Source organism: Ceratosolen solmsi, unplaced genomic scaffold (genome assembly GCF_000503995.2).
Source record: "Ceratosolen solmsi marchali unplaced genomic scaffold, CerSol_1.0 scaffold13, whole genome shotgun sequence".
NCBI lineage: Eukaryota > Metazoa > Arthropoda > Insecta > Hymenoptera > Agaonidae > Ceratosolen > Ceratosolen solmsi.
In genome coordinates this window covers 9,791,813-9,817,032 of record NW_011948418.1, presented here as the reverse complement: position 1 = coordinate 9,817,032, position 25,220 = coordinate 9,791,813, and the positions used below count along the sequence as shown (strand labels likewise).

Genomic DNA, 25,220 nt, shown 5'->3' with positions numbered 1-25,220 from the left:
CTTTAAGAAGTATTTAATAATTATTGAAAATTATACTATGTATATAATTAGATTATAATTTATCGTTATAGTTGTGTTATATAGTTGTATAATTAAAAACACACACACACACACACACACATATATATATATATTTGTACTATTTAAATTATAACATATATACGTTTTATCTTTAAACTTAATTCATATTTTACGTATAAAGTATTAATGAATTATTTCAAATTAAAAATAGCTCTATTATCTTTCATGTATAGTGCAAATGATTTATTATATTCCATCTATAAAAAAATTTTATATTCATTCAAGGTATTTTATTAATACTATTGCGAAAGGAATATTTCAAATAATAAAATGAATGACATGATAGAAAAAAGCTTAAATTTCTTGTAATTAATTATGCAGTAACTAGTTAAGCATTACTAAATACTTATAAATTTATTAGTCAGCATAAAGTATGTACATAAGCTAAATAACTTGTTCTAATCTTTATGCAATGAGTACATAAATTATCACATTGTTAATTTGCTACTACAAATTAGATTTATTTTACCAAACTTTAATTGATAATGATATATGTAATTTGATGTATTTTGATATTTGTAATTTTATAATAATTGATAATTTGTTATCTTTTTCCTAAATTCAATGAGAACATAGTTATTGAAATTTCAATTCATATTTATGTAAATATGAAACTTGCAACGAAGTAAATTATATAATTTCTGATCATTATACACTTTTTATCACAATTATGGAGAAAATTTTTATAAATTTTGCTCATTTATCATTATTTAGCTATACAATATAAATGAGTAAATGAAATGAATAAAGTATATCTAAATTATAAAATTTACGTATGTATTACGGAAATTTACGTGAAACGTCCATGTGAATATTGATGGCTAATATCCTGTATACGTTACCATAATATCCTAAAGAGTTTCTGCTAGCACAATCATGTGTAATATTATAATAAGATTTTATGCCCTATATCCTATATTTATTTAATTACAATAAATAATATTATAAAATAATTATTTACATTTATATTGCATTGTAAAATTCTTGAAGGAATTATTACATATTTCACTATATATATATATTGCGTTATCTGAAGTTTAATGATCTTTAAACGAATATATATATATATTGCACTTAAATTGCAAAAATCATATTGCTCGGAACCTTTTATGCATTATATCTATTATAGTACTGTGATATAGTAATTGCTTCCTTTAATAATCTGACATAATGGACAGATAAAGTCAATATGAAAAACTACGAACCAGATTATTGTATTATAGCTAATCATATTTTGCTTGTATTAGAAGTTAGTTATATAATATTAGATCCTTTATAAATTTTTTATAAGTGAGAATCATAACATATTTCTGTATCTCCCTCTTTATCATTATTTTATTTTATTCTTAGACTCCCGTATCATAAATGTCTAACTACATCCATTAAGCATTTCCATATCGTTAAAGTTATTATACATAATAAATCATTTGAATACAAAGCGATGTAATAACATGATTTGTTTTGTTAACAAAATGCTTAAAAATCACAGACACTTCTATTTATTATGTTTTCTCAAGTTTTTACAAATATATTAAAATGAATTTTTGTATCGTAACATTATTCGTGGTAACGAAGTGAGAATGAAGCGCTTAAAAGATGAAAACTAATCAAACTTGAAATTATACATATTTTCTATATTACTTATCATATAATGAATAAAAATACAATTATTAATTAAGCTAATATGTTAATTTTGAATAGTAATTAAATACTATTGGATTAGTTTTCCTACCCATTTTTGTTTGGTAACATATTCTATCAATAAGTTATTTATTTTTTTTTTTTTCAATAATAATTACATATCTAGTAATAAAATAGAATAACACTTAATGTAAAGGTAAAATTTTTTTAATAATCTCAATGGACGTTTCATCATAAGAGTGTGTAATAGTTTCGAAATAAAAAATATAGAGATATCGTTAATTTTAAGCAATTTCAATGATCTTATGCAAAATACATTATATTATAAAAATTCCAATGTTAAAAGTCTGTAGTAATTTTCTATCTATTTTGAGGTGTACGTCACCATTTCTCATAAATATTGTCTTATATATATTAGCAAGATATAAGTCTAAATTTGTTTCAAATAATTTAACTTCAAATTTATAGAAAATTGTATATTATTACTTAATTCTTGGTAATAGAGTAATCCGTTTCTTAGAATGACCTGAAATTCAAGATGTAACAGATTTAAATTTCTATCGAGAGGTTCAAAAAGCGAATCTTTAATTTTTGATTTTTATTTATAGTACGTTAAAAATCCGAAATTATTTAGTCAGTGGATCTATCTAGTTTGAGTAAATAAATATAAATTCACCTACCTTTGTCATTTTCAACATTAAAATAACAATAAACCATTTTCTAATATATATTTTTAATTTAATTATTATTTAGACAATTAATAATCCTTTTTTATTTATTTATATTTTATGTTTATATCATCTTATTATATTTATATAATAGTATATAAAAGTATATATAATAATTATAGAATAGTTATATAACTTTTTTTTTTTTTTAAAAACTTTTCACTAAATTTTATCTTTTTATTATTTGAAATAATAAATTGATTTTTCTATATATAGTTTATATAGTTCAGTACAATAAAAGAAAAATGTTAATAGGATAATCATTGGATATGTTTAAATATGGGTATGCTATGTTTATAAATAATTATAGTATAATTATTGTTTATAGAATGTATTCAATTATATTTATAATTATCTTATTTGACTAATAATTATTACAATTCACTAGGATGTTATTACTAGGGATATTATTTATATGAAAGATATTCGTATGTAAAATTTATATCTGTAAATAAATGTAAATATATTTATATACAAATATTATTCATTACTAAGAATATAATGAAATAATTGTACATACTTGATGTTTAAACTAAACTAATCATATTATAAATCTAATGAATTTCCAGAATGAATTACCTATGAAATGAGAAAAAGTTATAAAAGAAAACAAGGATATAATTTATTTAAATATCCATATTCACTATAAGAAATATAATAAATATAATACTAGTTATAGAGGTACCACTTATATGTATTTGGTTATGAAAAAATTTTGATGTAAGATCATAAAACATTTTTAGGTGAATAAATGTGGAAGCAACGACAATGAAAAGTAATTATTTTTTTCAATTTATATTTCTTACATTTTTTATATTTGTATGACAATTTTATAATTTTATTTCCCATTTTATCAATAAATATTTATAATGTATTTATTCTTTTTTATGCCTTATTGTTTATTTTTTTTTTTTTTTTTTTTTACAACATATACAATTATACCTACAATTCTATTTTATAAGCATCAAATTCATTCTCAAATAAAATCAAATCCATAATTTCGATATTATTAATTCTTCATGCATCCGATGCATTAATTTAAATGATAATTATATTTTAATATTTCTCTGATTTTAGATATTATGCCATCGGATTTCTTCATTATTATGTATAATCCAATACGTATGAAAGCCATCGTTTCAATTATCATGGCGATTGATTTTGTAAATACAAATTTTAATCCCGAATAGTCTTTCTTAAATATGAGGCATAATAGTATGCACAATTGAAAGTTAAATATTTTATATTGAAACTTAAATATTTTAAATTAAATACCTTATACGCATAAAAGTTTAACTACAATTTTCTACTAAGTAATATTAGATTCTTTAGATTCTTTGCTTTATATTAAATCTTCCTCTTATTTATAATTAATATTAATTAACATTGTATGCTTACTAAGACTATCTATCTTTATAAATTAATTATAAAAGATGTATTCGAGGATTGAGAAATAACTTTAATACTAATTGTTATGTACGTATTTATTGTAAACAATAATTTAACATTTTAATTTTAATCTTGCGTTAATATTAATATATTTTTTATATTATGACATAAAAATGGAAATATTAAAATTTTCGTATTATAATAACAAATTAGTATAACCAATTGTAAAACTGTTATTAAAATTTTTACAGCTTTAATGAATTTTATAAATAGTTTTTTTTTGAACATACAATAATTAATACTCAAATAATTAAAGAGGGTTTATGCAGAATATTATTTAATGAGAATTAAAATTTATTTGAAATTCCATTTTTACGTTTATTAAAAGTAAATGTAAATTTGATGATTTTTATGAACTTACTGGTTAAATTATTGTGGAACAATATTATTTATATTCAAAATATTCGATTTATATTTAAATATTTTAAATTTTATAAATACCAATTGTATTGAAGACTAATTTTAATTACTATATCTTTCATATACCATACGGTAAATAAAAAGTATTTCTGTGCATATATAAAAAATTGAATTTTTTTTATTGAAAAAAAGTATTTCACGTATTTTATATAATTTTCGCGATATATAATTAACGAATAGTTTTCACGAACTGATCGTTAAATTTTGCTAAAAATGTTAAAAATCTCATAATTGACATAATGCTAATATCAAATTAAAATCTTAAGTGCGAGTAAGCACTTAATATTTATTCTCTTTATTGATTATATATTGTTTTATAAGAAGCATTCATATTATTAAATAGTTTATTGATATTAAAGTAGTATTAACTTTATTAATATTAAAATCCGTAATTATATTTAAATGCATAACTATTATCTGAAAATTAAAAATGGATTATACTGGTATTTCTCAATTTCTCAATTCGATTTTATTTAGCAGCTAATACAAAGAAATATTGAGTATCTATCGTAGAGTCTTATTACATTAACAATTTTCAAATGTCACTGATTCAAGGTGGATGATGTTAAACTCAAATATACACATTTGCAATCATAATATTCGAGTAAAATTTTATTTTAACATTTATAGTTAAGCGGTGTATTTAATTTTTAAATTTAAAATGAATATTGGACATTGTTTTTTTTTTTTATATAATATGAAATATATAGTAGAGATGAATATAAGAAGCAAATAAAAACAAACCTTCTCCCGTTAATTTAAGAAGTAAAAATTATCATTATCAAATAAATACTATTTCAAATAACGACGACAGCAGAATTTCACTTTATAATTATAAATATTATAAATATACGAAGTTTCAAATTTAAAATTAAATGCAAGAATAACTATTCAAAGAAAGGAATAAGATGATTATAAAAGGGCGCAGAAGAGATTCCATGCAGCGTGTATGAAAACAATTGTATAATTACAAATTATGTAATAGGATAAAAATTATAATAATAGGATATTAACTACAATAATTGTCTTTTTATTCTCGGTTCCTAAATAATACTCGGTGCGACTATTCGCTTGGGTTTTTACGTGAACAGGAGATGAACCCGAACCGAACGTAACACAAGTATTATTTTAAATTTGACCTCCGTTAATGGAAGAATATCAATCAGCCTGAAAATATTACAAATGTTTCACACAGATAATTTTTTATTTTCGACAGCTTTAAATTTGAATATTTCTTACATTGAAATGAAATTTTTTGTTAATTAAGAGTATGAATTACTAAAATATACGAAAATTATTATGATTTAAAATCTTAAGCTTTGCCGTTAATAAAATAACAAGTTGTATCTCGTTCTACCCTACTTACTATTTGTATTTAATGCCGAAATGGTTGTGATGCTGGATGGCAATTTGAATTTCAATGAGCAAACTATAAACCTTATTCCGACATTTCACTATTCATTTCGATTGATTCTAGCGCTTTATTAATTATGTAGCTTTTTTTATTGGAAATACCCAAGGTTAGAAGAGATATTTTCAACGAATTTATTTAACTGCATGAAGCTTGTGATGTCAAGTAATCAAGCAAAAAATTATAAACATACGTTAATATGGAAAAATCAAAATTAAAATTATAATATAAAATATAAAAGATTAGTATATTTTTGCAACAAAAAAAGAAAAAAAAAAAAAAAAAAAAAAAAAAAAAAAAAAAAATTAACTTACCAATTGACATGACTGCCGAAACAAATATATAATGTAATCAATCGTTACTAATTTATGTGAATATAAAATATTGTTGAAATGTTAGATAAATATTCAATAGTAGTGTCACTGATGAATATATTTTAACAAGAATATTTTACATCTAAATAAATAAAATTTGTAAATTTCACATTTACAATTAACCGAAAAATTGAAAAGATTGGAAAACTATTATTATTAATGAAATTGATAGAGAAGATATTAACAAAGAGTTATGTATTAATTTTCAGTCATATTTAATAGTAAAAACAGCTACTAATTGATTATTAATTGATAATTTTATTAGTAATTTCTAAAAATATAATATGTATATTGAACATTTATTATTTGAATAATTATATCTCTAGATGTATTCGATGAAACTGTACGATAGTAACAAAAATTTACAATATCATATTTTCAATGACCTTAATAATAAATATTACTTATTACATACCCCATTTTAATCTATTTCATTATCTTTATTCATATCAATCGATTTTTTTTATGTTGGCGCATATATAAACATCTTATAGTGCACCGAAAAAAAATGCATTCTGAATACATTGTAAGATAATACTGTGACAGCTCAAAAAACTCTATTGGCTTTCTTCTCAAATAAGCTGGACCGGATTCATATCTGCACCTCCCGAGTAGTCGATACAATGGCATCAGTTTACCGAAGGAATTATATTCGAGAAGGAAATTTCACCAAGCGAATACTGTACCTGATGACTGATGTAATAATAATAATAGGTGGCTAGGATAAACTACAGCAATGTTCACAATCCTTGCACGCAGCATTTTATTCTCTCTTCTAATTTGGCATTCGTTCCTTGATGTTTTGCATGACTAATCATGCAAACAGCAATGAGTCCTCGAATATTAAATGTTTGACGCTCTGTACCATATATGAATGTATTTATATATGTGTATCACTTTATTGTACGTGTGTAAGCATATACATTATTATAGACATTGCATTATTAGTTTTAGATGGTTGATTTTAATTGTATAATTATAAATTTAACATATTTTTTAAATACTATCTATCAACTTTTAATTTAACAATGTTGATTATTACAACTATTTACCTTGTGAGATAATAAAAAATAAAAAATAAACGAATTCTTTTTTGTACTATATCTTTGCATTCTATTCTAATTTAATCTAATCCGACTAAAAAAAAAAAAAAAAAAAAAAAAAAAAAAAAAAAAACGGCAAACTGAAGAAAAGAATATTAATTAAAGGAAACATTTGTTTTCTATAAATTATATTAATAATATCAGCATATAATCTTCAATTGTGCACTATTCTACAATTATATGGATATTTATGCAACTTCTCGGAACTTGATGTTAATGATTAAATCTTACCCAAAGTGTATGAGTATTTAAATACTAAATAGTATGCTATATGGTTTGTTTTTCTGCTGAATTTGAGAATTTGGTAAAATTTGTTTTAAAAACAAATTAATTCGGAATGTAAATCGAATGGTGCATATGTATGTAAATTTGGAATGTAATGGACATGCTTTCATTATTATTGAAAAACTCTATAATATTTCAGTTTCAATTGAAATCATTTATACGGAATAGTCGATTTTTAAGGATTAGTTATTGATGATTTTTTACTGCTGATTTTATCGTTAATTTTATGATGAAGAAATAATTATGAATTCTCGGAGTAAAGTAGAACCTGAATAACAAAAATTTTAATATAAAACTTTGATGGTGTAAGTAATTGCTATTAATTGATGTTTATGAACATTAAGTCAAATGGTCAAAAAGTCAATTAATTTTTTCCTATTTCAATGTTCTAATCAGAAGAATTGATTATAAAAATTGAAACTTTTGTTTTATATTTATCAATCATATAGTCCATAGTGTATAAATCTATTAACTAATGCGTATGGCTTTAATACTTATTATTTACCAGATTGACAAGATTCAATTCACATATTTTCATTATTATTATTTTTTTTTTTTTTAACCGAGCTTATCGGTAATTGTGATTCTTCCATTCTAACGCAATATCTAATGCACGAAAATGTGATATTATGATTGTCGATATCCGAAAATATCACATATTAATCCGTATTAATCCCTAAATAAATAATCCGAGCTTGGAGCAATTGAAATTACCAACAATATGTGGTAGCAAGTAATATTTAACTTCCCGTAAAAGCGAACGGAGGTGGTGGGGGTCACTCATCCACGGCTCTACCCCCTCCCATTAAAAGTCGCTGGTATGTCTTCGGCGTTCCGACCGGTATCTCTTAAAACCGTCAGTTTTTGATACGCACTTGGTTCTTCCATTCACTTGCGGTGCAGCAGCTTCACCCATCTCCACACCAAAGGATTTTGTATTGGCCGATAGCAGGCTGGACGCCGGTTGCTACTCGGCTTTCTTGCCGATACATCAGGTACTGCAAATGCAATTCCTTACGATCTTTATTACACACACGCGCGCGCGCGCCCGCGCACACGCACACGCACGCACACACACAAAATTTAATTTACATTCATTAGTCCCTTTGCTTCTTTACTATTTATTTATATATTATTTTGTTTTTTGTTTCTTTTTTCTTGCCTGGTTGTATTGAAATTCGTTCGTTTCGATTTCACACGATTTCATTACGATTTGTTTGATGAAATACGCGATATCCAAACTGTTTGCTGAATAATCCGAGATATTTATGAAACTTCTTTCGTCATTATTATAGAATTCTATTTATAATTCTAAATGTAATTAGGATTTTGTTAATTTTATTAAAGCTCCGCTTGGTCATATGAAAATTACATACGCCCAGCCACGCTGCACACAATCATTTGAACTCTAGCATTAGAGCATTAGAACAGCGAGTGAGACAATTAATTAACATCTAATAATAAATTAATAAATTTTTGAATGTTTTTAGGATAAAAATGATTGGACATGAAGTATTCTATATTTAAAAAATACAAAAAAAAAACAAAAAATCTTAAATTAAAAGTTGCCATAACTTGTCATTAAAGTTTTTATGATTTCGTATAATAAAAATAATTATGAAGAATTTTCTGTCATTAAATCAGGCCATTAATATGAGTAGAAAGTAGAGTATCTGCATTAATCTCCATGACTTGATTGATTTTTATCGATTGTGTATTTAGAAAATTTATACATAAATTTTATTTTTTATTGAACAGCTGACATATATTTACTTTATCGAAGTATCGGAAATAATAGTTGTGTTTATCATAAATAATTTATTGAAATTTTCGTATTTTCTGAACTTGTAACAGAATTCAGAACTTCTAACAAATTTTGTAAATTTATAATTTGTTATATTGTATAAAGATTGGCACGCATAGTCATTCGAAAGGAATACTCTTAAATAAATAAATTTTTAAATAAATTTCAATAAATTATAATTTGTCTTTACTCATAGAAAAAGGTAAATGAAAAGTTTCCGTTTTACTTGTTGACTTATTGAAATTAAAGTTCTAAATGAATATTTTCTGAAAAAATATTATATTTTGTTCTTCTTTTTATAATAATAATAATCTTTTTATAATAATAATAAATTTATTATAACTAGTCGGCAAAAAGTTGGAAGTATTGTTTATTTAAAATATTTAAATATATATTTTATCAGAATATTTTAATAAAAATATATATACAAATGAAATTAGGCACAATGTGTTTTTTTTTTAATTTGCATAATTTGTACTCGTTATATCGATTTTTAAATATTTTTATCAAAACTTTTTACGTGCACTTAATAAAATGATAAAGCAAAAGCTATTTATATTAGTAAAAAAAAATTTCTAATTATTTTACATAGCATACTATAAATGCATTTTTTTTACTACAATATACATAAGCTTAAATGTATTTGTTCATGAATTACATTTAGTAGGGAATACGTTATGACGCTATAAGTATTAAGGTTTTATGTTAAATAATACTTCATAAACTATTTATTTATTTTTTTTTTTTAAACATAAATGAGTTGTACGCATTGGATTGTTTCTTCTATTATTTAGTAGATATATTTACCAACCAAATGTAATTCAACCAAATATATTCTGCATTTTAATTTCTTTATGAAATGATTAATAAATGAACCATTTAACTTTCAGTGACAGTATTCTTTATACTCTATTTAACAAATTTCAAAAAATGGCGAGTATAATTGGTCATGTCGTTAGTAATTACAATGAGATCTTGGAAACAAATAAAGGTAAGACAATTTATTCTATTTCTCTTATTAAAGATTATTTTAACTCGAGAATACTACAATACAACAATACAAGTTCCGTATACATATAACAAAAAAAAAAAATAAATAAATAATAAATAAATAAATAAATAAATAAATAAATAAAAAAAAAGTTGAAAACTGTCATCTTTAACAATAATCGGTAGATATTTATTCATCAAAAAAAAAAAAAAAAAAAAAAAAAAAAAAAAAAAAAAAAAAAAAAAAAAAAAATGAAAAATCTTTCATAAAAGTGTTACGACGAAAAAACTCAAGAGTGAGTAAAGAAGTACACAGCGAATATTTACACGCTATAAATACCTTCTCTCGGGCATGAATTTACTCTCTAAATGGCATTTCGTACGTGTCAAAAATTAGTAAATTAAAAGTATTATGGTTTTATATTAGATAAAAGTAATACATGTTTAACCATTAGACACGAAGACATCAACATGACGCTTAAAACTAATAGATGAGTTAAAAGTAATAAACAGTTATTTTGAATATAAAGATATGCAAAGTCCTTTAAAAATTCGATTTGTACTCTTGAATCTTTTTTTTTTTTGGAATACTTCTGTACGTAACACATCTAGAGAAACATTCACGTGCAAAGAGAAAAATAAAAATACTCGCGCACACGCGCAAATACACCTACACGCTCACGCACGCGCACACAAACACGCAGAGATATATACGTACAATTTCTTTTCGTAAATTGCTTTTATAAACAATACAAATTAAGGAAGAAAATGAAGTAACTATTTAAATTGTCGAATTTGCAAAGTCTTTATGTATTAATAGCTACATGTACACGTCCAAAATAAAAAATAAAAAATAAAAAAAAAACAAAAAAAAAAATTCAAGAATATTAGAAATATCTAAAAATTAAATAAATATCCTCATAAAATTTCATGTGGGATATATTTTCAACTTTCTCTACTAAATTATTTGTTATAGAGGTCAAAACATTAACGATGATTAGAATTAAGAATTATAAAAGAAAACCATAAAAAGAATTAAATAGTTGGAGTTGGAAAAATTAATGAAATTGTTGATTATCAAAAATTTATCAAATAAAGTAAAGAACGAGCGATATACATCATAAGCTAATCGCCGACGTTTATTTGTCATAAAATGTGTAAACAAATTTGTTATGGCATTGCGAACGAGGGAGAAAACTATCCAAAATATGCTCCGAATGTAACATTCCTTTATTGCAATAAGATTGACTGGTGGGTAAAAATATTCCGTTACAGCCACAAAAAATATTCATCGACACATTAAAAAATTTTAGCAACTGTCGCATAACGTCCCGTTCGAAAAACCAAACAAATCCATGCAAAACTGGCACGCGTAATTTAATTCATCCGCTATTACAAAATGACACGATTGCTTTTGAAATACGCCACAAGCAGCACAAAGCATTCCTTGACCCATAAAGCAGAATTGTCGCGAAATGTCTCATCGGTCCTGCGATAGCCGAACATTACAAAAATTCCGCCCAAGATTTCACTGAACACCTCCATCCGATGACTCGCTCCGGCATTCGAAGTAAGGCTCGGTTAAATCGAATAATCGTCGATCTACCAAAGGAGGATGAAAGTAAACGGGTCTCGACGGCCTATATGCCGGGGTCCATCCACGGGGCTGGAGACATGTGGAGTTGAACCGGGTCACCTGTTTCATTGAACGGGATCGAACGCGCATGCGCCCAAGCGCCGAATTTCCTCTGCCCGTCGTCGCTCGGCAATAAACTAGAAGACGATCGGGATATTATTCGTTCCCTTGATTTTCATAACATTTTATGACACCGGAGGCAATACTTCCTAAAGGCTTTCTAAGCGTCACACGATACAACATTAAAGCCTAAATTCTAATATTATTAAACAATATCATTAATTTCTCGATATACACATACACAATTTCTAGCACAATATGTAACGCAATATTAGTTTATGAAGTTCAACGATACGGGAACTACGGCACATACAAATACGGTATTTTATTATTTTTATTACTTTAGTGAAATTTATCTTATTTTTAATAAACTATTTCCGTCACAGTTATATTTGTAGTTGTTTTAAAATTGTGTTAATTCCTAATTAATTATTAATTCGTAAACTACAATAATATCAGTGACAAACTAACTGATTCGTATCTAATGATCATCATATTTAATGGTAAATTTTATTTCTCAATGTAATTAATATTTCTTAATTATCATTGAAAATTATTCTTAAACATCTTATGCACGCATTTATTCGTTATGAAAAGGGTGGAATGTGCTTACTCAGGAAATAAAAACACAAGCATCTACAGGTGCCTACTAATGCAAAGAATTGTAAATTGTCGCAGCAATCGTGAACTCTCTCAGCTTTGGCAAAATTTAAAATAGATGATGTAATGACATGGGCTTACCTATTTAAATGTCATATCTTGTACACTTAAATACATTATGTTTAATAATTATACGTATATGTGTTTAATGATCGAATGTTTTATTAGATATTATGATTATTTCAACGATTGGTTCAAACATAAAATATTAAATTATTTTTAAATATTCAATGAAACTAAGATGCCGTAATTCATCGAATTTAATTTATTGTAATTTTATACTAAATTATTCAATTTTCTTTGAATTATATTGGGGAAAATAAAGTTTAACGATATTTTGTATATAAATTAATGCATATAAAAATTTTTTAAATTTAAATAGTAATTTTTTTTATATAAATATAGAAAAAGAAATCATTCATTCGTCTCTCTTCTCAGAATATTGACTACAATTTTCGTTAAATTTTAATTGTATGTAATTTAAATTTAATACCAATCTATTATATTAGCAAGTAGCAATCCTATTATTAGAAAGATAAATTAAAATTAAATAAATATCAACTCTACAATTCTTCAATAAATGCACAGTGTTAATTTACAATTAAGTTAATTAAAGTGCAATTAATTATATTACTATGATATGAAATTATTTTTATCGAAATTATAATGAAGTAATATACATATGATAGATTTTAATTTGAACAGTCAGTTAAAATTACAGATATAAGCAGCTGTAAAAGAAATATAAATGAAATATAGATATAAGCAGAATTTTCATTATGAAAATCAAAAAATCCACACGTTTCGCTTAGTATAAATTCTAATCGATATGTATTTACAAAATGTCAATATATCATTCAGATTTGAATGCTTAGTATTTGAAAATTATATGAAAAAGTATAGCTACTAATAATTATTCCACATATGTTAAATATTTTCAAGGAAAGTGAATGGCTCGTATTTAAAAATAAAAATATTATATCTTTTTACAATATAGATCCAATGGTAGATTCTTGGCTACTAATGGGCTCGCCTAAGCCGCTCCTCCTGATTCTTGGCGCATATTTGACTTTTGTCCTGAAGGTCGGTCCCAAAATGATGGAAAAGAGGCCAGCTTTTGAGCTGAAAACCGTTATAATATTATACAATGGTTTTCAAGTATTATTCAGTATTTGGTTAACCATACTGGTAAGAAAATATACGAATATTTTTTCTCAACGTATTATGGACGATTATTACATAAAAATTTACTTTTTAGTCAGTCATTGTATTCGTATATAAAACATTCAAATACAGTTTATACACGCACGTATATACATATATATATATGTGTGTGTGTGTGTGTGCGTGCGTGCGCGCGCGCGCGCGCGTGTGTATGTATACGTTTGGGTCTTTGTGCGTTTGTGTACGTAGACGCGTATGCACGTGAACATGCCTATGAATTTAATGATGTTCCACTTCTTATCCGCAGGCACTTAAGGTTGACTTGATGAGTCTTATATTCACCGATAGCTGTGATACGAAAAGATCTCTCCCGACGAACGACAAGCTGCAGTCTACGGTGAGGGGAATTACAAATTCGCTTATTTCCTATATAACGTCCCCCGTGCAATTGAGTTTCCTATGCAAAGATTTTAACTTTCACAAGCAATGGTTGCACAGCCGGCATTCTTGACACTTAAACTTATCGTTTTATCCTCTTACTTTGCGCGCGGTCGTTTCAGTGCGTAGAAAAAAAATTATCTTTTACACTTCGTAAAGTTGTGGATGTTCTGGAATAACTAGCTTGCAATTAAATTAAAATTTATCATCCAATATACGTGGATCTACTTTTCCTTGGAATTGGGTCAAATTTCCTTGAACGGGTTATAATATAAATATAAATGATAATAGAGGATTAAGTAATACAGGTCGTTATAAAAGTACCGGAAATACACTTTAATCGAAAGGGTACTAATCTGAATTTCTATTATTTGAATCTGATGCTTCTGTTATTTAAATCTAAATTGCTATTATTCAAATATAAATTTCTATTGTAACTTAAATCTAGTTGAAAATAAGGTGTTCGCTATTGGATTCATTAGAATTAAAGAGAATCATCGAAAAAGCACTTGGAAGTTTCAATTTATAGGTTTAAAAGTTGGAAATCCATTATATTATGCTTATTTTGCTACATATATATATTTTCAATGAAACGACTACTTCCAAATGAAATTTATTTATTTTCAACTATTTCCGTGAGATCACAAATTTACATGCATAATACATAGTAATTCAACATTCAACTAAGCCATATATAAGATTTATTCTTTTTATTTATTCATTTATTCATTTCAGATCAATTCATTTTAAATATTAATTATGCTAATTTTACACGTCTCATAGTTATATTGGCAATCTAACGAACAATATAACTGTATTTAGGAACCTAGTTTTGCTGAAATATCTAAAATTAATCATAAAATATTATAAATTAATTAATATAATTTACAATTAATGGCTTTTATATCATTGTCTTATATCATTACGCTAATAAAAAAATTTCTTTTAATTATAGTTATCGGTAGGAGCCTGGTGGTACTTTTTCTCAAAAATTACCGAACTCATGGATACAGTAAGTATTAATTTATGCTTAAATTATTAAAATTTTAAATCTATTATACGATTTAACTTTGCCTTCGACATAACTACTTAATGATTAATTTTTATATATTTTGTATTTTATGATTATATTTTGTTAATGATGGGCGATATATTCTGAATTCTTGAATTATAATTGATATTAAACAAGAATGTGTGAAATAAATGACTAACAATAAATTAGTAAAATCGAAAAGGATTTAAAAATAAATCTTATAAATTGAATTCTAATAAATCTAGTATTTCAATTTTACAATTTCAAAAATATAATGTATACATATATATATATATATATATATATATATATATATATATATGCGTGTGTGTGAGCGCATACGCAATGAATAAAAAAATTGTACAATTTAATGAATTTAAATTATATTAACAAATCATTATTTGTTCATTGGTTTATTAGCCATTGTATAAATATGTATTTCTCTAACAATTTTTATTAAAAACAGTAACATAAATTCACGCGTGTATGGTAAATATTTATGATATCCTTCAACAAATAATCCACAACGAGTTACGTTATTATAATATTTTTTTAAATAAAGTATTACATTGGAAAAGAAATGATCGAAAAAAGAATAAATTAATCTTTCATTAATATATTAAGCATTTAATAAATAATATATTATTTGCAGTTACTTTTAAAATAAGTTTAGTTTAGCACACAGCGACAGTCGATCGTATTTCATTATAAAAATTATTCTATTGACGTATTAAAATAAAAAATCGTTAAAGAATTTTAATTTATTATAGGTATTTTTCATTCTTCGTAAGAAATTCAATCAAGTCTCCTTCCTCCATGTCTATCATCACACGATAACGGCTTTTTTTTCTTGGTGCTACCTTAAGTTCCTACCCGGTGAGCAAGGTATTGTCATCGGCTTTCTCAATTCCTTCGTTCACATCGTCATGTATTCGTATTACCTAATCGCGGCCCTTGGTCCCGAATATAGAAAATATTTATGGTGGAAGAAATACATGACGTGGATGCAGCTGGTGAGTGCACGCGCAATCTTACTTATTTCTGGTAAAAGTAAATTTTATGGGCTAATGTATACGTAAATGTATACATAAATGTGAGATTCTTACAATCAATATTTAGCTGCAATTGAAAAATATAATCTGTAATTTATTCCATTTAAAATTAATGATTAAATTTAATATAAATTTATTATAGTATGATTATGGTAAGCATAAAAATTATTTTTATTTACATTTTATATCATTAGAATATTTAATTAGATTAATAACAAAACGTAATTTTAATAATTCTAATCAATCTTGATGAATCTTATTTCTAGATGAAATAATCTAGATGAAATGAGGGTAAAAAACTAAACATTTTGAAACATAACGGAACATAATCTTTACGAAATCTTATTGAAATGCATCATTTTTTACTCCCTTCTATGAATAATTTTCCGCATATTTTGTACATTTGATTACATTCTCGAGTAAAGAATCGTAGGTTTATATTTTTACCAATACTTTAATAAGATTTTCAGTCTATTGAATTAATTGTCAAATAGAATGAGCGATATAATTTATCATTTCAATATTTCATATTTAATTAATTTTCGAACATTATTTCCCTCTAACGAGTATATATTTTTCCATCGATTGCTTTTTCAACGAGAAATAAGTATATTGTAAAATACACTAATATCGTATTATTATTAATATAAAAATTTCGTTAGTTAATTGTAATTTTATAGTAAATTATAGATAATAAAAAAATTTTACAATTCATAATTAATATTAATAAAAGTATAATTTGAGTCGTGAATAAATTATAATAATTTATATTATAACAATACATTGTTCTAACTTAATAGTATTTAATAATAACATAATAAAATACTTTATATAAATTATTTTTATTTAAATTATCTTATAGCATAGCCATTTCCATTGAATTTCTGATAATTTTACGAAGCATTTTTCCTATTCAAGAAAAGTAATATTAATAAGAAAATTAATAAAATAATTAAAGTTTTTGAATTAGATAGCATGAAAAAATATAGCTTCGTTATCAATTAATAATTAACTTGAACAAAATATAAGTTGAAGTAATAGAACAACTTATCGTAGTGTTATAGAACTATAAAAGAGAAAATTAATATTTAGATAAACATATAATATGAGAAAGTTAATTTATTATATGATCGGTAACAGTACATAAGACATTTTATAATAATACTAAACTTTTTCTTAATTTTAATTTTCAGGTACAATTTGCAATGATGCTCGTATATCTGATGTTCACACTTACCGTAGATTGCCATATGCCAAAAGCACTCACATACTTTTTCCTTACAAACGTTATTATTTTCATTTATTTATTCAGCGATTTTTACAGAAAAACTTACGCTAAATTGAAGAAAATCTAAAATAAGTGTAATATATAATTTTCAGTGTTAATAGTTGATGACTTTAGTTGAGGATTTTCTATAAATATATTTTTATAATTCAGATTTTCATAATACCTAATGAAAATTAATTATTAGGTGCGTTATTATTTATTTAAATATAACTTACCATATTCGAAATCGGTTAATATTTGTACATAGTATTCGTTCAAATTCTATATACATGTATAGCTGCTTTGATCTATGAATTCATTCTTCTTTTAAGAAAAATAAAATAGTGATACTTTCAATAAAAATGAAAAAATTTGATAAAGATGGAGAAGATAATTTGAATATAATACTTGTGATGCAAATGACGTATAAGAAATACTTCTATTATTAAATTAGATTGTATCAATGTCTTGTTATTAAATAATGTAAAATAGAAAATGTGAAATAAGCGAATTTCAAATAGGCATTGATCGGTACCTATTGCTATTGATTTCATTTGTTATTAATTATATAGAGTAATTATATCTCAATAATTTGATAAAATAATTAAATTAACGGAGCGTTTAATAAGTTTATGAAATATATTCGCTCGATGCCTAATTTGTCATGAAATCAATGAAAAATAGGTTTGTTTTATAAGTACATTCAAGAATAAACAATCTTGTTTGTCACATGTTGACAAATAAATAGTTTTAAATGGTGCAAAGGCGAGCACCTACCATAAATAAATAAATTTATTATAATTTATTGTTTTATAATAAAAAAAAGTCTTAAAAATTGTTGTATAATTTTACAAATTCATATTATAATTTTAAGAGAGTTCAGAGGAGTAATAGTAGTATGTAATATATTCAATTTTAAAATACGAAAAATTTGTACATAATTGAAAATTCAAACAAAATCTATTTGTATATTTGGTGATTGGTATTATAATTTAATTTCTTTATCACTTTCTTCTATGTATGCATACATACATACACACGTACGTATACACATGCATACATACGCACATACATGCATAGATAGAAACATAGCCACACAAACATACACGCACACATGCGTGCATACACATGCATGCATACATATACACTCGCGCATATTCACTCATACATACATGCATAAACACATGCACACAAGCATACATACATACATACGCACACATATGCATAGAACCATGCATGCATCCATGCACATTCAGTTTAAGTTAGAACTTTAAGCGTATGTATTTTAGATTTTATATTATATAAGTATAAATATTTACTAAATAAAATTAGCAAGAAGTTTCAAAAATAAACATTTTTACTATCCAAAAAATTGATATTATTACAGGCCTTAAATTTACAAAATTTCTATTAAAACTCAAATATATCAAATAACTTAATTACAATATTTAGTCATTATTAAATTAACTTAACATTAAAAATAATTAATTTTGTTATATACATATATATTTGTATATACATATATAAATACAGATATAATGAAGTTTATTTAATAATGAATTATAATGATAATAATATTCAATAGATTTGAGTTTTTACAAAATTATATTGTCTTCTATGTAATGGGTTATATTTACGTTTCAAATTATCAGAATTTAATTCAGAAATAGTTAATGAATAGTTAATAATAATTATTAATGAAATAAAATTAATTCAATTATTCCTAATAATGTTTTCGTATTATTATAAACTTTTATTTACACACATAAAAATATTTTTATCGAATTCGGAAGAGAAATAACTTCGTTTTCAATCTTTTCTATTATTTTCTTCACGAACAAATACAATGGTAATCCAAATTAATTTCTTAATAATTAGGATTTATTTTTTATTTATTTTGTTTATGCATATAAATACTTATAAACTTATATATTTTATTATAGCTCTTGCTGATTGAAATCTACATGCGTATTACCTAATTTCTACATCTACATTGTTTTCTGTATATGAAATTTAATACTTTGAATATGCATTGGCCTATTAAATATAAAAATGGCTATAACATTATATAAGTGTGTATAACAATTTAAGTGTGTAAAATATTGACAGAATATGAAAGTGAAATAATTATATATAGTATAGTTTGTTAAAATCCAATTGTTTATTAAAAAAAAAATCAGAAAACTCTTGATTTATTTACAAAATCCAAGGTAACTGAATTATCAGTTTCATACGTTCATTTTATATTTATTATTAAATTTTATATAAATATTACTAGATGGCAATTATTTGATCTCTTTTTTAAAATTATTAATCGTTGCACATGTTACATGTTTAATTAATTTTTCACGAGAAACGGTCAAAATTCTTCTAATAATTTTGCAGCCGAAATTCAATAAATTTTTAATTTTTAACACACAAAATTGTTCTTTACAATATCTTACAGATACATGTTGTATTACTTTAATCGATGCCAAATGCGGGAGCATGTTTAATGCGAATTGATTCATACATATATATATATATATATATATATATATATGTGTGTGTGTGTGCGCGCGCGTGTGTGTGTATAGTGTTTTATTCTCTTACTACTATTTGATTTAATAAGAATTTCCAAACTCTTGTCCGTGGCTTGAATAATGGCTTAGGCCACACTTATGTTGATCGGATACATCGTTGTATTTATGGTTAAGCATACATTTAGTGTCGCTTAATATTAAATGTTTTTCATCATCGAATAATTATAACATTATCAATCGTACGTTAAAGCAGTCATTATAATAGGTTTATTATCATTATAACTAATTTATTTGAATTCAATCTCTTAGAACATAATTTTAGAAAAAGAATGTACAAAGGAGTTGAAGTATGACCGGGGAAATAAAGATAAACGCATAATTAACTAATAAAATATTGCTCGTTTGCCTATTTTACACGCAATAGAATACTTGGATTCAAAAATTTAGGTGCATACACTTGTAATGGATTATAAGAAAATAAAATGATCGTTAGAATAAAATCACGTTAGAAAAAAATATGAAGAGAATGAATCGAATATTTCTTGCATTAGTTGCACTTTATTACAATAATTGCAAACATGATTTTCTGCATTTTAATTAAGTTGATTATTGTCGTAAAATTATTTTTGAAAATAATTATTACACTAAAATTTATTACTATGCAAATAAAAAGATTTAAACACAATGTACTAGAGCATCTTCAAGAAAATATTTTATTTACTTTGAACAAAATAATTAATCGTGTATTCACTACCTGCAATTGTTTCATGTATAATACGTTTCGATTGTCTGGATTATCTCTCCGTAAGAAATCTTAATTCATAAATTTTAAAACATAAAATTATATAATTGAATTTAAGGAATTAGAATTACGAAATTGGATTTTTGATAACTTCCTATGGGCAGATATTATTTTTTACAATATATGTTAAGAATCGTACAAAGAGTATTCCTATCGATATTAGCATTTCTAACCAAAGTAGATATTTTCTGTCGAAGAGTCATATGTACATATTTACTTTATATCTTCTATTTACAGGAAATAATGTGTCTTATTTCATTATGTATCTATATTTATTTATTTATTTATTTATTATGTTGATTTTAATTTTCCATTTTCTTTTATGCTTTTATTAGAGATTGCTTTTTCGTCGGATGTACTATTTTCCTGCTTGTACGTTTTCTCATAATTAGTGCAATTATACGCAAATTCCCCATTAGAGATGCTTCCATGCGATGACTTATCATTCGTCAGATTAAAATCTACGTCATCGTCGTCGTTTTTCTTTTTCTTAGCGCTAGCATCAGACGTATAAGCTTTGTTGTAGAATTCATAAAATAGGAAGTAAAAGAATATGGCGTTTGGAAGAATGAATATTAAGGACCATTTTGGATATTCGCAATCATAAAAGAGAAGCTGACAGCTGTGCAGAAATGCCAGACAAAATTGACCCTGTAATTAAATTAATTTAGTTATGAAATATTAATTATTTTCTTTACTTATTAAGAATATATGTAAATAATTTTAAGGCTAATTCTCCGTCTATTTTTTTTTTTTTTATTGAAATTTATTATTAGTTTTTTTTTTTAACAATATTTGGTATTTTAATGTGATATCAATATTGATTTTTATATAATTGTTAATTCATATAGATTTTTAATGACATATAATGATTTGTATTCTCATTAAATTTCATTCTTTTTCCATAATTCTTATTTTCCTTCTTATTATAGTTGCATTTTAAGTGTTATGTAAAGAAAATTTGCATTATTCCTCTAGAAATTAATGTAAATAACTTGCAATAGTTGCTATTTTATATATTACAAATATTAATTACCATTTGTAACGTCGTAATGTACTTTTTCCACCAGAGATACTTTTGGAACTGCGGTCCAATAGCGGTCAGCATGTAATACGTATACATAATAATATGAACAAAGCTATTAATGACACCTGAAAAAAAAAATTATGCATACATATGTAGATATATATATATATATACATATATATATATATATATATATATATACAGATATAGATATATACTTGTTTCATAATTTTAAAAATTTCTTTGGGTACTTTAAAACGAACAAAGATGCGAAGCAATTTTGAAAGAACAATTCATTTTCATATTTAATCATATGCTTATAAATTTCTATTTAATTAAATGAGTTATTATAATTTGATTTAATAATTACTGGGCATAGTAATATAACCGTTAATTAGTATTGACCATATGACAATAACGAGGTGACGGCGGAAATATTATTAAAATGGCTATTCTTATGAATAACCTATTGAGTGGCCATAGATTAATACATTAGATAGATTAATAGTTTACCTATAAATGTCCCATGACCACCGGGATAATATTTTGCTGCACCCCATGAGGCCATTGGCATTACAGTATGATGGTACATATGAAGGAAAGAAATCTGTGTATTTTTTTTACGTAATACGAAAAAGACTGTGTCCAAAAGTTCTGTAAGTTTTGCCAAAAAGTAAACGTAAACACCTCTTGCGATCTGCAATTAGATATTGTTAAATATATTATTAGTAATGGTTATATTTTTTAAGTGTAAGGTACAATAATTAATTGCTGCGCGGTTGATGATCAGTTAATATCACGACAAATTATTTTTTTTATATTTTATGTTTTATGAGACGAAAGATATTGACGAAGATGTACATATATTGTATAATTGCCAAGTGAATGAACAATTTATTCTATTCATCTCAAAAGTTTAATGTATATTGCCAGTTTTAATGATTTATGATAAAATACAATAACTTAAATTTCATTCGATTGATAAAGTATTTTTCAATTTTTACGTTTCGTAAATAATTATTAAGCTTAAAATTTGTTGTAATAATGGAAAAATGTTTGATAGATCGACTCTAATAATTAATGACGCGCTTACTTATTGTCTCGAGCACCCAACAATCGATATAATTCATTATGAATAAATCATTATGAATGATGAATAAACGCCCCCATCCAGCGGTTAGTCAAAATTAAAATGCAAATAATTAAACAGTTTAGATTGCGCTATCATTAGAAATGACGGGCTATATAAAAAAGAAAATTAATTATACCCTGAGTGCTTGGGGTGTATTTGAAAAATCAACAGGTTCGCACTTCCAACTGTAATATCTGAGCCAAGCGCCGTCGAGACCCTCGTAAAAAAGCCAAGTACTAAGGACAACTTGGAGAAAATTGTAGACGATTAAAGCGTTCTTCAACACAAATGGCTTACGGTGTGCCATAAGTCGTGGTCCCCATGATAATACGAAGTATAAGTAGGCAGCCAATATACCGATACCAGGGATTGGCGAGGACAGTAGGAACCAATCTCTCGTTCTAGTATCTATGAATAAAATTTTTTTTGTTTGCGTATTTTTGAGTTTGAGTGTCATTATTTTAACTACAAGTCTATATTTTTGGAGCTTCTATTTACGTTTAATTTAATTTAATTTAATTAATCACTCGCCAATAAATACAATTATTGTAATTATATTCACATAATGTACTTATTTAATTGCTTAAGGAATTATTGAAATTAAGAAACATTGAAATTTCACATATATTGTAAAATTATACATAACGGTATAATTCATTTAATATTTATTTATTACATTTCACAAATTATTATTCAGAAATTTTTTTAATAGTATAAAATGTGAGGTGAAATTTTTAAAAGAATATTACATTCCAATATCAAAGCGAACAAATGACTATAAACCATATAAAATTTAAACAATAATTTCATAAAACATTTATTTAATCAATAGAATTATACGCAATGTAATAAATATCGAAATTGAAATGTATATCCGAAGGCAAGAATTTTTTTCTATTAACTTTATACGCAAAACAAGAATATAAATTTAATAATTGCCTCTCTCCTATGAATTGTATCGATAGAATTTATAAATTTCATTTCATTTTAAATGATGTTTTAAAATAAAAAAAAAAAAGTAAAAATCATCTCAGATAAATACAGAGTGTAAAATTGTATACCAGAAAAATTGCTTACCAGAAAATTCCCAAAATACTTTGTTGTAAAAATTGTACAGAGAATTGTTAGAGGTGCCGGCTGCGATAGAATTGTGCAAACTGCTATTGTTCATTGTGACTCAACTGCAAGCAAATTTAATAATTTTATTTATATTTTTTTTTTACCTTACTGACATATCAACTTAAAACTAATAGCGTCTTTATAATATACATACATTTATGTGAACAATATTCAAAATAATTAGCAAACTACAGATTTTTATATTAGACAGTTAATTAAAAAAAAAAAAAAAAAAAAAAAAAAAAAAAGTGGAAGAAACTGCAAAATAAGCTCTATTATCACATAAAAAAAAACTGCGAATGAAAATCCTTCGACATTTTGACAATTATACTGTGCGTAAAATCATTGGAAATGAGGGAATGGAATTATTAAGTATGTAAATAGTGGTGGATAATTGTCATTACATTGAGTGATTAACGAGTGATTAGTGAGTAACGCAAACAGTTAAAATTTTACGTTGAAACATGAGAGGTTTTCCTTAATTAAACGATAGTGAATAGATTTATGAAATAGTACATCTTAATACAAAAATAATAGAGATTTATATAAAACTGTATCCTATAATTATATATTAAGTAATGTAAAAATATATTTTTTAATCAAATTTAGCTGAAATAAATACGTATGTAAACATGCTGTTAATTAAATTAACGATATAAGTAGCAAATTGGAGAAAGATATTAGTTGAGTGCGATAACGAGCAGCACGAAGTATGTGAATTTGTAAGATAATAATAGTGCGGTTAATTATAAAAATTAACAAGGGCAGAGAAAACTAATAGAACGAAACTTGTGGACTATTGGAATTCTACGAAAATTCTTAGTACGCATTAAAGTATGCACCTATGCAAGCAATCTTATTTTGTTTAACTTTCTAATACCTTCCCTTTTCTTATTCTCTCTGTATTTATCCACATATCTCTCTTTCAATTTACGATTCCATAAATCTTGTATACGGCTTTTCCAAAATTTCGCTCAACTCCATTTAATGATTATAGTTTACTAAAAGTCTATACTCGCGTC

General features: G+C 24.7%; 2 protein-coding genes across 2 annotated transcripts; one reads left to right on the top strand and one right to left on the bottom strand.

Moving 5' to 3' along the window:
* Positions 1 to 8,345: 8,345 nt before the first annotated feature.
* On the top strand, positions 8,346 to 17,715 carry bond (elongation of very long chain fatty acid james bond protein). Its single transcript, XM_011497182.1, has 7 exons — positions 8,346 to 8,487; positions 10,187 to 10,287; positions 13,640 to 13,830; positions 14,114 to 14,203; positions 15,200 to 15,256; positions 16,048 to 16,290; positions 17,523 to 17,715. The coding sequence occupies exons 2-7, from the start codon at positions 10,227 to 10,229 to the stop codon at positions 17,682 to 17,684; spliced, it is 804 nt and encodes a 267-aa protein (XP_011495484.1). The 5' UTR covers positions 8,346 to 8,487; positions 10,187 to 10,226; the 3' UTR covers positions 17,685 to 17,715.
* A 3,272-nt stretch (positions 17,716 to 20,987) lies between these two features.
* On the bottom strand, positions 20,988 to 24,257 carry sit (stuck in traffic). Its single transcript, XM_011497346.1, has 6 exons — positions 24,157 to 24,257; positions 23,216 to 23,487; positions 22,461 to 22,644; positions 21,957 to 22,072; positions 21,263 to 21,571; positions 20,988 to 21,014 (listed from the first exon to the last, which is right to left on the bottom strand). Exons 1-6 carry the CDS (start codon positions 24,248 to 24,250, stop codon positions 20,988 to 20,990), a joined length of 1,002 nt encoding a protein of 333 aa, XP_011495648.1. The 5' UTR covers positions 24,251 to 24,257.
* Between the last annotated feature and the right edge of the window lie 963 nt (positions 24,258 to 25,220).

Coding starts and splice junctions, on each gene's coding strand:
- bond (XM_011497182.1), top strand. CDS start 10,227: ATGGCGAGTATAATTGGTCATGTCGTTAGTAATTACAATGAGATCTTG. Junction 14,204..15,199: donor ACGACAAGCTGCAGTCTACG/GTGAGGGGAATT, acceptor TTTTAATTATAG/TTATCGGTAGGAGCCTGGTG. Junction 16,291..17,522: donor ACATGACGTGGATGCAGCTG/GTGAGTGCACGC, acceptor TTTAATTTTCAG/GTACAATTTGCAATGATGCT.
- sit (XM_011497346.1), bottom strand. CDS start 24,250: ATGAACAATAGCAGTTTGCACAATTCTATCGCAGCCGGCACCTCTAAC. Junction 22,073..22,460: donor TGGTCATGGGACATTTATAG/GTAAACTATTAA, acceptor TTTTTTTTTCAG/GTGTCATTAATAGCTTTGTT. Junction 21,572..21,956: donor ACATTACGACGTTACAAATG/GTAATTAATATT, acceptor ATTTAATTACAG/GGTCAATTTTGTCTGGCATT.